The sequence below is a fragment of the Hemiscyllium ocellatum genome, chromosome 32 (genome assembly GCF_020745735.1).
Source record: "Hemiscyllium ocellatum isolate sHemOce1 chromosome 32, sHemOce1.pat.X.cur, whole genome shotgun sequence".
Lineage (NCBI taxonomy): Eukaryota > Metazoa > Chordata > Chondrichthyes > Orectolobiformes > Hemiscylliidae > Hemiscyllium > Hemiscyllium ocellatum.
The window spans coordinates 52,138,913-52,153,230 of record NC_083432.1 but is presented as its reverse complement, the minus strand read 5'-3'; the positions used below and the strand labels follow the sequence as shown (position 1 = coordinate 52,153,230).

Below are 14,318 nucleotides of genomic sequence, written 5' to 3'. Positions count from 1 at the left end.
TTTGGTTTTAATCTATCTGGCCATGTTCTGTTCTTACTCCACTGAAGTCCACTCTCTGTGAGTAGATTATTCTTATTCTGGATTGATCAATGTCATTTTCTACTGTCATCCTAATGATGACAGTAAAGATCAAAGCTTATGATACAATGATCAGTGTCACTGGTGGGGGTTCTGAGTATTGTCTGGAAAGAACGTGGGCAGTGGGAGCATTCCTATGATGCGGGAACTGAATGTTGTTGTCTGGAAAGGAAGCAGCAGATGAGAATCGTCAGGACTGCAGCAGGAAAACCGAGGAAAGCATTCTTGGGAGGAGAGGTGGGATGGTGAGCATTTTTTTGGGGGGGAACTAGGGAGTGTCCGTTTCGGACTTTTGACATACCTACTGCTGATCATTGTCCTACATCTGAGATTAGCAATAGCAGAAAGCTGGAGTAAATTCATTCACAAGTATAGGGCATCAAGCTCACTGACGTGAAGATCATTATTGTCAGTGTTCGTTGGTTGTCTGGGCATTGTAATTCTATCATTAGAATTTTGAACTTTCTAGGTAAATATTATACATGTATGTGAGTAGGAACTTTCTCTGGGTCACAAGTGGCAATGTGTCAAAAAGCATTTGCTGGTGCTTTATACCTAGAACATAAAGCATTATACATAGGAACAGAAGCCTGCCATTCATTGAGAGCATAGATACCTTTTGCGATATTATTTCATTTTAACTTTGTCATAGTAACAGAAAAAGATTTACTTCTGACCTCTTTAATAATTATAAGCAATAACCACGCTTGCATAAAAAAATTATTTCACCACAGAAGATCGATGCTCCTTTAAAAATTGTCATTGTTAGGCAGCATTCTTAAACGTCATTTCTTGAATATACTTTGTTTCCCCACAGTGGACCCTTTAGCAATTTGGCTCATGCAAGGTTGGCTATTTGTGAATGCACGATCATTTTGGCAGCCGACTCAAATCAAAGCTTTCTTACATGGAGTGCCATTGGGAAGGATGATTATTCTTGATTTATTTGCTGACAGTAATCCAGCATATACCTTCACTGAATCTTTCTATGGACAACCTTTTATATGGTGCATGTTGCATAATTTTGGTGGCAACACAGGAATGTATGGAACAGTAGACACTGTCAATAAAGGTCCTTTTGAAGCTCTGTCTTCTCCGAATTCTACCATGGTCGGCACAGGAATAACACCAGAAGGAATTGAACAGAATGATGTTGTGTATGAGCTAATGAATGAAATTGGCTGGTGCCAAAAACCTTTAAACCTCACAAAATGGGTTATGTCTTACGCACAAAGACGGTATGGAAAGAAAAATGATGATGCTATAGCTGCATGGTTGCTGCTATTTCAAAGTGTCTACAATAATACTTCGTATCGACGAGATCATAACCGAAGTCCGTTGGTTCACAGACCTTCTTTGAAACTGGATACTTCTTTATGGTATAATAAAAGTGATGTCTATGAAGCATGGAGACGTATGCAAGCAGCTGCTTCTGATCTGTTCTTTAGCGAGACTTTCAGGTATGATCTTGTTGATGTGACAAGGCAATCTGTTCAGCTCTTGGTATCAGAATTTTATGAAGACCTCAAGAATGCATTCTTAAAACATTCCATTATAGGGCTGCGTACCTCAGGAAATGTTCTAGTCAATAATTTACTACCACAACTTGATAGTCTCTTGTCCAGCGACAGACACTTTATAGTCGGCCACTGGTTACAAACAGCTCGGTCCTTGGCAACAAATGAGGAAGAAGCAGAACTATACGAATTCAATGCCCGAAGTCAAATTACTCTTTGGGGACCAGGTGGGAATCTTTTGGACTATGCAAATAAGCAGTGGGGTGGTCTGGTTAATGATTATTATGCACTGCGTTGGAATCTCTTTGTATCAACACTTATTAAATGTCTTGAGAAGGGAATCCACTTCAATCAAGCTCATTTCAATCAAATTGTCTTTCAAGTGGAGCAAGGATTTATCATCAACAAAGTAAAATATCCAGACAAATCTGTGGGAAATACCTATGAGATTGCAAAAGAATTGTTCCTAATGTATTATCCTCAGGCAATGAAAAGATTGATTAATCACAAATTCAATCTTGATATGCACTGATTCTAAGTTCTTTTAAATGATATATACCAAGTTACATACTGGTTCACTTTATTGAGTAAATGATGCACTTGAAAAAAATTTATAAAAATTCAAATTACTTTTTGGGGATTAGGTGGGAATCATTTGGACTATGCAAATAAGCAGTGGGGTGATCTGGTTAATGATATTACACACTGTGTTGGGATCTCTTTGTATCAACACTTATTTAATGTCTTTAGAAGAGAAATATTTATAAAAACTCCATTTGCTTTGTGCTAATATCTTCAACAATAAGGAGTAAGATTTTAACCTATTTTTGTTAATATTATCTGTCCAATGAATTCTGCATGGTTTAGCCTTTTGAAATCTTCGGACTTTTCAGTACTAATCATCTCTGTTTGTTGAAAATATTTTCAACCAACTAATTTAGTCAGATACATGGCCTAGGGCCCAATTACACTGAACAGCTGGCAATTGAACCCAAATTTTCAAGGACATTTCAGGCATGTTGCCTAAACTAAGATTTTCAAGAGTGCCCCTAAGTAAAAATGATCACAATTTTGCTTTCATTTTAAAGGAGAGAAGAGGGAATTGAAGGTGAATATTTTAAACTCTAATAAGGACATTCGTGAGGGTATGATGTTGGGAAATTAGGTCAAGGGATAAGTCAGTAGATATGCAGTGCCAACAATAAGGGAGATTTTAGAGCATTCTAAAAGATTATCCAGACAAAATATCCAGACAAATCTGTGGGAAATACCTATGAGATTGCAAAAGAATATCCAGATTAGAAGATTATTATAAAACTAGGTTATCTATAAAGAATGATAAATGTAATCTAAGGGGTTTTATAAAGTATGCAAATGGGAATGAGGATTCGGTGGAGGAGATCCTGTTGGATCCGGTGACGGTGGACGATGTCAATCGGGCCATTAAGGCGATGGACGTCGGCACCGCCGCCGGACCCGACAGGATAACCTTGAGAGAGATAATTGGAATTTTTAATAAGGATAACACCATGCTACCCAGACTATATACTTTATGGATTAAAAACGGTGACATCCCAGAGCGGCTAAAACTGAGTAGAACAGTATTAATTCCCAAAGTTAATAATAAAGAAGAACTAAAAGACATTAATAATTGGAGGCCTATAACAATAGGCCCCATTTTATTACGATTATTTACAAAAATTATGGCGGTAAGGTTAAATAGGATAGTTAAACTTAATAATAGACAAAAAGGTTTTATGGCCGGAGTGGCAGGCTGTGAGGAGAATATCAAAATTCTAGAGAATATAATGAAAGGAGTTAGGAAGAAAAAGAAAGACCTAGCTGTGGTCTTTGACCTGGCTAAGGCTTTTGACACAGTAGGCCATAAATTGATTTTAACTGCCTTAAGGCGAATCCATCTTCCGTATTTATTTATTAATTAAATTAATAGCCAGTCTCTATGAGAATAATTTTACGCAGATAGAGGGCTTTAAATGCAAAACAGATAAAATAAGTATTTTAAGAGGAGTTAAACAAGGTGATGCCCTATCACCTATCCTATTTAATATAGTAATGGATCCCCTCATAGCCACCATTGAGGAAAGAAAGAAAGGGATATTTCTAGGGACAGATGGCAGAAGTAATCACTGTGCTACACTGGCTTTTGCTGACGACATTGCATTAGTCAGTGAGTCTTATGAGTGGATGAAATACAATTTAAAGTTAGTTGAGAAATTCTGCTTGAGTACAGGGATGGAAATCAATGTTAAAAAGACTAAAGGATTCTATTTAACCGTTAAAAATAAGACAATAATTTTTAATAAAGCAAAATTCTAAGGGAAGCACATACCATCCACAGCTAACAAAGTTAAAGATATATCCAGCTGAAAGCCTATAATTCTGCAATGATAAGAGTAAGGTTAGAAAATTGGATGGAATATTAAAAACAGCAAAGAATAACCAACATTAATAAGGAAAGGGAAATTAGAGTATGAGAGAAAGCCAGCCAGAAATAAAAAAAAACAAATAATAAAAGTTTCAATAGGTATTTAGAAACAAAATGGATAAATAAAGAATATTGGTCCTCTAGAGACAGTGTCTAGGGAATTAGTAATAAAATATAGGGAAGTTGCAGATGAATTGAACAAATATTTTGCATCTGTCTTCACTGTACAGGATAAAATTAACATCCCAAACATAATGATGAAGTCTGAATCATAAAGGGACTTAAGAGAATCCTGTACTCAGATTCCTAACGTTAACATGTAGATTCATTTAGCAGTCAGGAAGGCTAATGTAACGTTAGCATTACGTTCAAGAAGGATAGAATACAAGAGTAGCAATGTACTCCCGAGGCTGTATAAGAATCTGGTCATATTCCAATTGAAGTATTCTGAGTGGTTTTGAGCACCACCTCTAAGGAAGGATCTGCTGATCTTGGAGGGGGTGCAGAGGGGATCCAGAGGAGATTTACAAAAATGATTCCAGAGATAAAGAACTTTTCATATGAGTGATTGAGATTCTGGGTTTGTACTTGAAGTTTAGAATGATGAGGGTAGATTTCAATGAAACTCTCAGAATAGAATGGACATAGAGAAGATGTTTCCACTAGCAAGAGAGACTAGGATCCAAGGATGCAGCATCAGAGGCACAACCCTTTTGAAATGAGATGAGGAATTTCTTCAGCCAGAGGGTAGTTAATCTGTGTAACTCAATGCCATTAAGGATGTGGAGGTCAAGTCATTGAGTGTGATTAAGGCAGAGATAGGTTCTTGATTGGTATGGGGATCAAAGGTTACAGGGAGAAGGCAAGAGAATGGGGCTGAGAGACATATAAGACCATAAGACATAGGAGTGGAAGGAAGGCCATTCAGCCCATCGAGCCCACTCTGCCATTCAATCATGGCTGATGGGCATTTCAACGCCTCTTACCCGCACTGTCCCTGTATCCTTTAATTCCTTGCAAGATTAAGAATTTATCAATCTCTGCCTTGAAGACATTTAACGTCCTGGTCTCCACTGCGCTCCATGGCAATGAATTCCACAGGCCCTCCACACTCTGACTGAAGAAATGTCTCCTCATTTCAGTTTTAAATTGACCCCCTCTAATTGTAAGGCTGTGCCCATGGGTCCTAGTATCCCCACCTGACAGAAACAAATTCCCAGCGTTCACCCTTTCTAAGCCATACATTATTTTGTAAGTTTCTATTAGATCTCCCTTCAACCTTTTAAACTCTCTAATAAATACAATCCCAAGAGCCTCAGCCGTTCATCGTATGTTAGGCCTACCATTTCAGGGATCACCCGTGTGAATCTCTACTGGACACGCTCCATTGCCAGTATGTCCTTCCTGAGGGTGGGGACCAAAACTGGACACAGGATTCTAAATGGGGCCTAACCAGAGTTTTATAAAGTCTCAGTAACACATCGCTGCTTTTTACATTCCAACCCTCTTGAGATAAATGGCAACATTACATTTGCTTTCTTAACCACAGACTCAACCTGCAAGTCAACTTTTAGAGAATCCTGGACTAGCACTCCCAGATTCCTTTGTACTTTGGCTTTATGAATTTTCTCACCGTTTAGAAAATAGTCTGTCACTGTATTCTTTTTTCTGAAGTGCAAGACCTCTCATTTGCCAATTCTTGGACCACTCTCCTAAACTGTCTAAATCTTTCTGCAGCCTCCCCACATCCTCAGTCCTACCTGCCTGTGTATCATCAGTGAACTTCACCAGGATTCCCCCAGTCCCTTCAGCCAGATCATTAACATATAAAATGAACAGCTGCGGCCCCAACATTGAACACTGCAGGACACCACTTATCACTAGCTGCCATTCTGAAAAAGAACCTTTTATCTCAACTCTCTGCCTTCTGTCAGACAGCCAATCCTCAATCCACATCAGTAGCTCACCTCGAACACTATTGGCCCTCACCTTACTCAGCAGCCTCCCATGAGGCACCTTGTCAAAAGCCTTTTGGAAGTCTAAGTAGATAACATCCACTGGGTTTTCCTGGTCTAACCTACTTGTTACCTCTTCAAAAAATTCTAATAGGTTTGTCAGGCAGGACTTCCCCTTACTAAATCCATGCTGACTTGTTCTAATCTGACCCTGCACTTCCAAGAATTTAGAAATCTCATCCTTAACGATGGATTCTAGAATTTTTCCATCTTTTGTCTTGATCCTTTCTTGAACAAGGGGGTTACAACAGTGATTTTCCAATCATCTGGGACTTTCCCTGACTCCAGTAATTTTTGAAATATTACAACCAACACCTCCATTATTTCTTCAGTCACCTCCCTCAGATCTCTAGGATGTAGCCCATCAGGGTCAGGAAATTTATCAAGTTCTAGACCTTTTAGCCTTTCTAGCACTTTCTCTTTTGTATTGGCTAGCATACTTAACTCTGCTCCTTGACTCCCCTTAATTGTTGGACTATTACTCATGTCTTCCACTGTGAAGACTGACACAAAGTATTTATTAAGTTCTTCAGCTATTTCCTTATCTCGCATTACTAGCCTTCCTGCATGAATTTGGAGCTGCCCAATTTCGACTTTTCCGTCTCGTTTGTTTCTTATTTATTGAAAAAAACTTTTACTGTCATTTCTAATATTACTGGGTAACTTACCTTCATATTTGATCCTCTCCTTCCTTATTTCTCTTTCTTTTCCTCTGTTTGTTTGGTTTTGTAGTTTTCCCAATCTTCTGATTTCCCAGCGCTCTTGGCCACTTTATAGGCTCTTTTTCTAGGATACATTTTCTGACTTTCTTTTTCAGCCATGGCTGTCTAATTTCTTCCCCCAGCATGCTAAGAAATTACTTGCTCAGCTGGTGTTCCCTATTTCTGAATGATCTTCGTGGTGATTTCAGTATAAAATGTGATTGTTCTTCTGGAGGAGTGACCTGAAGAACCACTTATATTATTTCCTAATCAAGCGATGTCTGCAAAACCCCAGAGTAATAATGCATGATTGGCAAGTTACTAATCAGTGCAAAATTGAAAGACTTTGAAATATTGTGTGCCTTGTCCTTTTTTGCCTTCAATTATAATCACCATTGGCCATAATGTTTTTCTCTTTAAAGTGAATCTCTGCAGAGAGATTATTTCTCCCCTTTTACGTGATGTGTTTGTGTACTTTGGGTTATTAAGAAGGGTAAACAATTGTGTTTTAATTTTTCATATTGTGTCAACCAACTCTGCGTCTTCATTGAGTATTGTTTTATAATAAATTGATAATTTCAGTGTATATTGAAGAAACCTGGTTGATCTTTTCATTATAAGTTCTAATATGGATACAGCATACAATTGGCTATGTCAGGCCCTGGGTAATTGTTTTGTTTTGCGTTTAATCCATGGAGTAATGGAATTACAGGTATAGAGTCTGTTAGGTAGGATTAACACTCGGGCAAATGTAAGATGGATGTAACACTAAAATGTTAGATAGAAGTAGCTCTCAGGCTGAGGTGGCCAGGAGGCCCCAGAGGGGGTAACAGACACGAGGTCTGAGAGAGATAACTGAACCAGTGGAAAAGTACTGAAGGAGCAGTAAAACTTGAGAAAACAGAACAAAGGGGGCCATCTGGCACATAACAAGTCGAGCTAGCTGATAGCCAAATACGGCATGGTCAAACACTGATAAGAGACTGGGGCCAATGACAAACTGTAAGAACCGTTCATTACCAAATAAGGGAACGGTGCAGGGATAAGGGGGGTATAAGAATAAACAACTTAGAACAAAGGGGTCAGAACGCCTTCTCCAGCTGGACAAATGTCTAGCTGTAACCGATTCTCTCTCGAATAAAGCAGTCTGTTTCTTAGAATCTGACCCGGTGTCTCATTCCTCCGAAAACGAACACGGGGACGGGTTGAACCGTCTTAACAAGTCATAGAAATGTACAGCATGGAAACAGACTCTTCGGTCCAACCCGTCCATGCCAACCAGATATCCCAACCCAATCTAGTCCCACCTGCCAGCACCCAGCCCATATCCCTCCGAACCCTTCCTATTCGTATACCCATCCAAATGCCTCTTAAATGTTGCAATTGTAGTAAAGGCAACAGGTCCTAACAAAATTATTAGAACTAAAATCCCAGTGGACTTTGTCCTATGGTGTTTAAAAAAAAATAGTAGCAGCTGAACTAAAAGATACATGACTTTCTCAAATTGCTGCAGTACTTGGGGATTGAGTACACTCACAATGCTGTTAAGGAAGGGAATTCCAGCACTCTGACCCAGCAAGATGGAGGAGGTTCTATATAGCTCCAAGTCAAAAGGGTCAGGGAATTTCAGTGGTGGTGTTCCCATGCAGCTGCTGCCCTTCGACTTCTAAGAGGTAGAGGACAGGAGTGTTGTAGGTGCTGTCAGAGGGAATTTGGCAGGTTGCTACATTATGTCCTATAGATAATACACACTGGTGTCAGTGTTTGTTAGTTAAGGGAGTGAATCTTGAAGGTGATAGATGGGATGCCAATCAAAAGTACCACTTCATCTTGAATAGTGTCACCACCTTGAGTACTGTAGGAGCTGCACTTAAGCAGTTGGGAAGCACTTCATACTCAGCTTTGATCACATTACAGCCATGGTTCAAATAGGGTCAAAAGACCTAAATGCAAGAGGTGAGTGAAAGTGAATGCCCTCAACATCAAGGCTGCATTTTATCATCCGTGGCAGCAAGGAGCCGAAACAAAACTGCAGTCAATAGGAATCTGAAGAAAACCCTCTGCTATTTGGAGTTCTATCTGGCACAAAGGAAGATGTTTGTGGTTGTGGTTATCGAGATCAATCATCTTAGATGATCTGGAACTATGCAGGAGGTCGTCTGGTGAAAATTTTCTAATCAACCTGTTCAAAGATGTCAGTGCACACCTCTAGAGCAGGTGGGACTTGAACCCAGGTCTCTTCATTTAGAGATAGGGACCCTGCCATTGCATCACACGAGCCCCTTGCACTTTCTCAGAGTAATTTTAGTGACTTGAAGATGATCACAATCTTTAATAGGTGGTAAATTGAACTGACACACTCAATTTCTTTGAGTTGACATTAACTGGAAACTTATCTGGACTAGATATAGATATTTTTTGCTTAAAAATGTGTTGCTGGAAAAGTGCAGCATGTCAGGCAGCATCAAAGGAGAAGGAGAATCGACGTTTCGGGCATAAGCCCTTCTTCAGGAGCCATTTCTGAAGAAGGGCTTATGCCCGAAACGTCGATTCTCCTTCTCCTTTGCTGCCTGACCTGCTGCGCTTTTCCAGCAACACATTTTTAAGCTCTGATCCCCAGCATCTGTAGTCCTCACTTTCTCATAGATATTTTTTGGTCAATATGTTCAGCAAAGTTATTACACATCTTTGGAGCTGATGGGACTTGAAACTCAACTTTCTAGTTTAGTGATGGGGACAGAGTTGAGAATGTGGTGCTGGAAAAGCACAGCAGGTCAGGCAGCATCCGAGGAGCAGAGAATCAATGTATCAGGCATAAGCTGTTCATCAGGAATGAGGCTTATGGACTGACGGGCTGAGAGATGAATGGAATGGGGGGGGGGGGGGGGGAAGGTAGCTGAGAATGTAATAGGTAGGAGAAGGTGATGGGGAGGGTGGAGCGGATAGATAGGAAAGGTGATGGACAGGGCGGGGGGCTGGTGCTGAGTTGGAAGTTTGGGACTGGGATAATGTAGGGGGAGGGGAAATGAGGAAACTGTTGAAATCCACATTTATCCTGTGTGGTTGTAGGGTCCCAAGGAGGAATATGAGGCATTCTTCCTTCAGGCATTGGGTGGTAATGGTTTGGCGGTGGAGGAGGCCCAGGACCTGCATGTTCTTAATGGAGTGGGAGGGGGAGTTGAAGTTTTCAGCCACGGGTGGTGGGGTTGGTTGGTGCGGGTGTCCCAGAGATGTTCTCTGAACCGATTTGTAATTGAGACCACATCGGATGCAACAGATTATAGTAGATGACATTGATAGTGGTATATGTAAAGTTCTGTCAGAAGTGGAAAGTTCCTTGGGGGCTTGGACAGAGATGAGGGGAGTAATATGGGTGCAGACTTTGCACTTCCTGTGGTGGCAGGGAAAGGTGCCAGGGTGGTCACTTTTTCCTAGAGATAAGGACAGTACCACTGTACCAGAAGAGCCCAATGCAATTCCCTTGTGTAATGTCCTAGGCCCAACCATTTTCAGCTGCTTCATCTATGACTGTCCTTCCTATTCATTAGGTCAGAAGTGGAGATGTTCAGCACCATTTGTGATTCCTCTGATACTGAATCACGCCATTCCAAATTTTGCAAGACCTCGACAATATCCAGTCTAGTGGTGAAAAGTGACGAGTACAGATGAACATGGAACAACAGATAGACCATTTTGCCCTTACTCTAGATTAGAGTGGTGCTGGAAAAGCACAGCAGTTCAGGCAGCATCCGAGGAGCAGGGAAATCGCTTTTTTCGGCAAAAGCCCTTCATCAGGAATAGAGGCAGAGTGCCTGCAGGGTGGAGAGATAAATGAGAGGAGGGTGGGGTGGGGAGAAAGTAGCATAGAGTACAATAGGTGAATGGGGTGGGGATGGAGGTGATAGGTGAGAGAGGAGGGTGGAGTGGATAGGTGGAAAGGAAGATAGGACACCAATTAATATCCAAACATCTGCCATCTGTTTGAGCGCAATGCATTTCCACAACTGAAATGTCTTTAGAGTAATTTGAACAAGAGTCAATGTGGTAGCTGGCCTCAAACTAAATAAAAAATAAACTACTGTTCACAGTCCAAAGGTTACCTCCAGCTCTCAGCACAAATTTGCTGCTCCCAACTGAAAATGATAAAAAATGAACTAATGAAAGTGCGAAAATATATAAATATTGTGGTACAAGAGGAGGTAAGAGGCTAGGCATTCTGCAGCAAATAATTTACCTCCTGACAGCCGAGACCTTTGATTAGATTACTTACAGTGTGGAAACATGCCCTTCGGCCCAACAAGCCCACACCGACCCTCTGAAGAGCAACCCACCCAGACCCATTCCCCTACATTTACACCTTCACCTAACACTACGGGCAATGTTAGCATAGCCAGTTCACCTAACCTGCACACTTTGGACTGTGGGAGGAAACCCATGCAGACATAGCGAGAATGTGCAAACTCCACAGACAGTTGCCTGAGGCAGGAATTGAACTCGGGTCTTAGGTGCTGTGAGGCAGCAGTGCTAACCACTGTGCCACCGTGCTGCCCACGCTTGGCTACCATCTGAAAGGTACAACTCAGGAATGTGATAGAATACTTTCACACTTGTGTAGATCAGTGCAGTTTCAACAACACTCAAGGTTGAAACCATTGCGGACAAAGCAGCCCATTGATTGGCATCACATGTACAAACATCTGTTCCTTCACTACCAATGCTCAGGAGCAGCAGTGTGTACTACCTACAAGATGCATAGGCAAAGTTCACCAAGGTTCTTTGGACAGGACCTTCCAAATCCACAACCATCACCATCTCAAAAGGACAAGGGCAGCTGATACATGGGAACACCACGACCTAAAAGTTCGCCTGCAAGTCACCATCCTGACTTGGAAATACATTACTGTTCCTTCAGTGCCATTGGGCCAAAATGTGGAATTCCCTCCAGCATTATAAGACTACCTACTGCATGTGGCCTGCAGTGATTCAAGAAGGCAGTTCACTGCTACCATCTCAAGGTCAACGAGAGGTCAGCTTTGAACAAAACACAATCATGACTTGTGCCTTGTAGATGGTATTGAGGACAGAGTGGTTGAGATACTTGCCACAGAATTCATAGCATCTGACCTGCTCATGTAGCCACAATATTTATTTGACGGGTCAACATAGGGCTTTATTTTATTTTGAACTTTATTTTAGTTGTTATCAATTTTCTTCTTATCAAAAATGAAAAAGTTTACTTTGAACTGAACTCGATCTGACACCTGTACATTCATTCTTCAAATTAATCTGCATTATCAAAGACACATTGTTAATCTTTACACGAGTGCCAACAACATCCATCTCTACCTTATCATCTCTTTGCAGCTGAGAGGCAAATTATTACATGTAAAATATTTTTTTAAAATCAATCATTACATTAGTCTTTTTACAAAATCCTGAAACTAAGTTTCAGCAAAGAAATAAAGGCAGTTCTTCCAAGGAGCTGAAAATGTGTTGCTGGAAAAGCGCAGCAGGTCAGGCAGCATCCAAGGAACAGGAAATTCAATGTTTTGGGCATAAGCCCTTAATCAGGAATGAGGAAAGTGTGTCCAGCAGGCTAAGACACACTTTCTTAGCCTAATGGACACACTTTCCTCATTCCTGATGAAGGGCTTATGCCCAAAACATTGAATTTCCTGTTCCTTGGATGCTGCCTGACCTGCTGCGCTTTTCCAGCAACACATTTTCAGCTCTGATCTCCAGCATCTGCAGACCTCACTTTCTCCTCGATGTTCTTCCAAGGAAGTATGTGACTTAAGTTATAAGACTCTATCAGGTACATGGGGAGTTAATTGCTGCGTATTTATACACTTTATTTTTTACAGGAGCTACTTGTTGGTTGCATTCAGAAGAATTTAAAGTTACCCCAGCATAAGTTTAATAGTTTGTGAAAGTTTCCAGACTGTGAAGACTAGTTGAAATCTCCAAAATGTCCAATTGGAAAGAGGTATCCAGGCTGAACAAAGTCTTAAGCTGCCTTGGCAATTCAGGGCAAAAGGCTAGAAACAATCATTTTGTGTAAGAAATTAAAAAGTTAAACGAACATTGTTAAGAAAAAGGCTGGCTCTTTTTGCTGTTTAAATTAAGATCTTCCAAAATTTCATATATCCCTGTTCCTTTTCTTTTGTGTAATAAACCTGTGTTTTTTGTGAAAAGAAACATTGACAACCTTGTGTTAATATGTTGAGTGACTGAGCACAACAGTAATCATAGATTCATACAGGCAGAAAAGGCTCTTTGGCCTGTCTGTACCAACAGAACCACCACTAAAAGTCCTCTAATGCCAATTTCCTGCACTTGACCCATATCCTTGAATGTTATAATATTTGAAATTCTCATCCAAATATCTTCTGAAGGTTGTAAGGTTTCCAGCCTCCACTACCTTCCCAAGCAGTGCATTCCACATTCCTGCCACCTGCTGAGTAAATTTTTTTTTCCCCAAATCCCCTCTGAATCTCTTGCCTCTTATCCTAAACTATGCTCCTTCATGACCGACCCCTCAACCAAGAGGAACAGCTGCTCTTTATTCACCTTGTCCGTACCCCTCATAATCTTATCCAATTCAATTATGTCTTCCCTTGTCTTCTCTGCTGTAAAGAAATCCTATCTAGTCTCTCCTTATAGCTCAATTTCTCTATCCTACATTGTTCTGGTGAACCTCCTCTGTACCCAGTTTAGTCCTATTACATTCTTCCTATAGTGAAGTGACCAGAACTGTGCACAGTACTCCAGTTGCAGCCTGACCAACACTTTGTACAACTCCAACATTACCTCCTTGCTCTTTTACTTTATGCCATGACTTATTAAAGCAGGTGTCCCATGTGCTTTCTTAACTATCCTATTCATGTGCTCTGCTGTGATCTGCTAATAATAATCCCAAAATCCTTCTGTTTCTCTAAGCCACCACGTGCTCTACCAATCACTAAATACTCCCTCATCTTGTTTCTTCTTCCAAAGTGCATCACCTCTCACTTATCAGTGTTAAATACCATCTGCCACCGATCTGTCCATCTGACTAACACATCTATATCTTCTTATAACCTACAACCATCTTCTTCGCTATTAACCACTCTGCCAATCTTGGTATTGTTTACAAATTTGCTTAATATTTCCCCCACATTTTCATCTAGAGTATATCATTTATGTACATCCAAACAATAAGGGTCTCACTTCTGATTGTTGTGGTACCAAATAGCTGGCCTTCAGTCTCTCAAACAATCTTCTACTACTACTTTTTGTGTCCTTTCCATATGTCACCATAATTACCGTATTCACCTGCAATGTCAACTTCAGGGATTTGTGAATAATTACCCCCAAATCTTTCTGAGCTACCCAATGTCCTGCCATTCATTAAATACTCTCATCTTGTTTCTTCTTCCAAAATGCATCATCTCACACTTGTTAGGATTAAATGTCACCTGAATAAACCTTCTATATCTTCCTGTAGCCTACAAACATCTTCACTATTAACCACACTACCAACCTTGATGTTATCTATAAACTTGGTTAACATCTCTCCCCA

At 40.5% G+C, this 14,318-nt stretch overlaps 1 protein-coding gene across 1 annotated transcript in view; it reads left to right on the top strand.

The window, feature by feature from the left end:
• naglu (N-acetylglucosaminidase, alpha) overlaps positions 1–7,294 on the top strand; it is a 54,342-nt gene extending 47,048 nt beyond the window's left edge. The window contains exon 6 of the mRNA XM_060849103.1: positions 896–7,294. Within this exon, the coding sequence (XP_060705086.1) occupies positions 896–2,127 (1,232 nt within the window). The 3' untranslated portion in view covers positions 2,128–7,294. The remainder of the gene's footprint in view (positions 1–895) is intronic.
• The last annotated feature ends 7,024 nt before the right edge of the window (positions 7,295–14,318 follow it).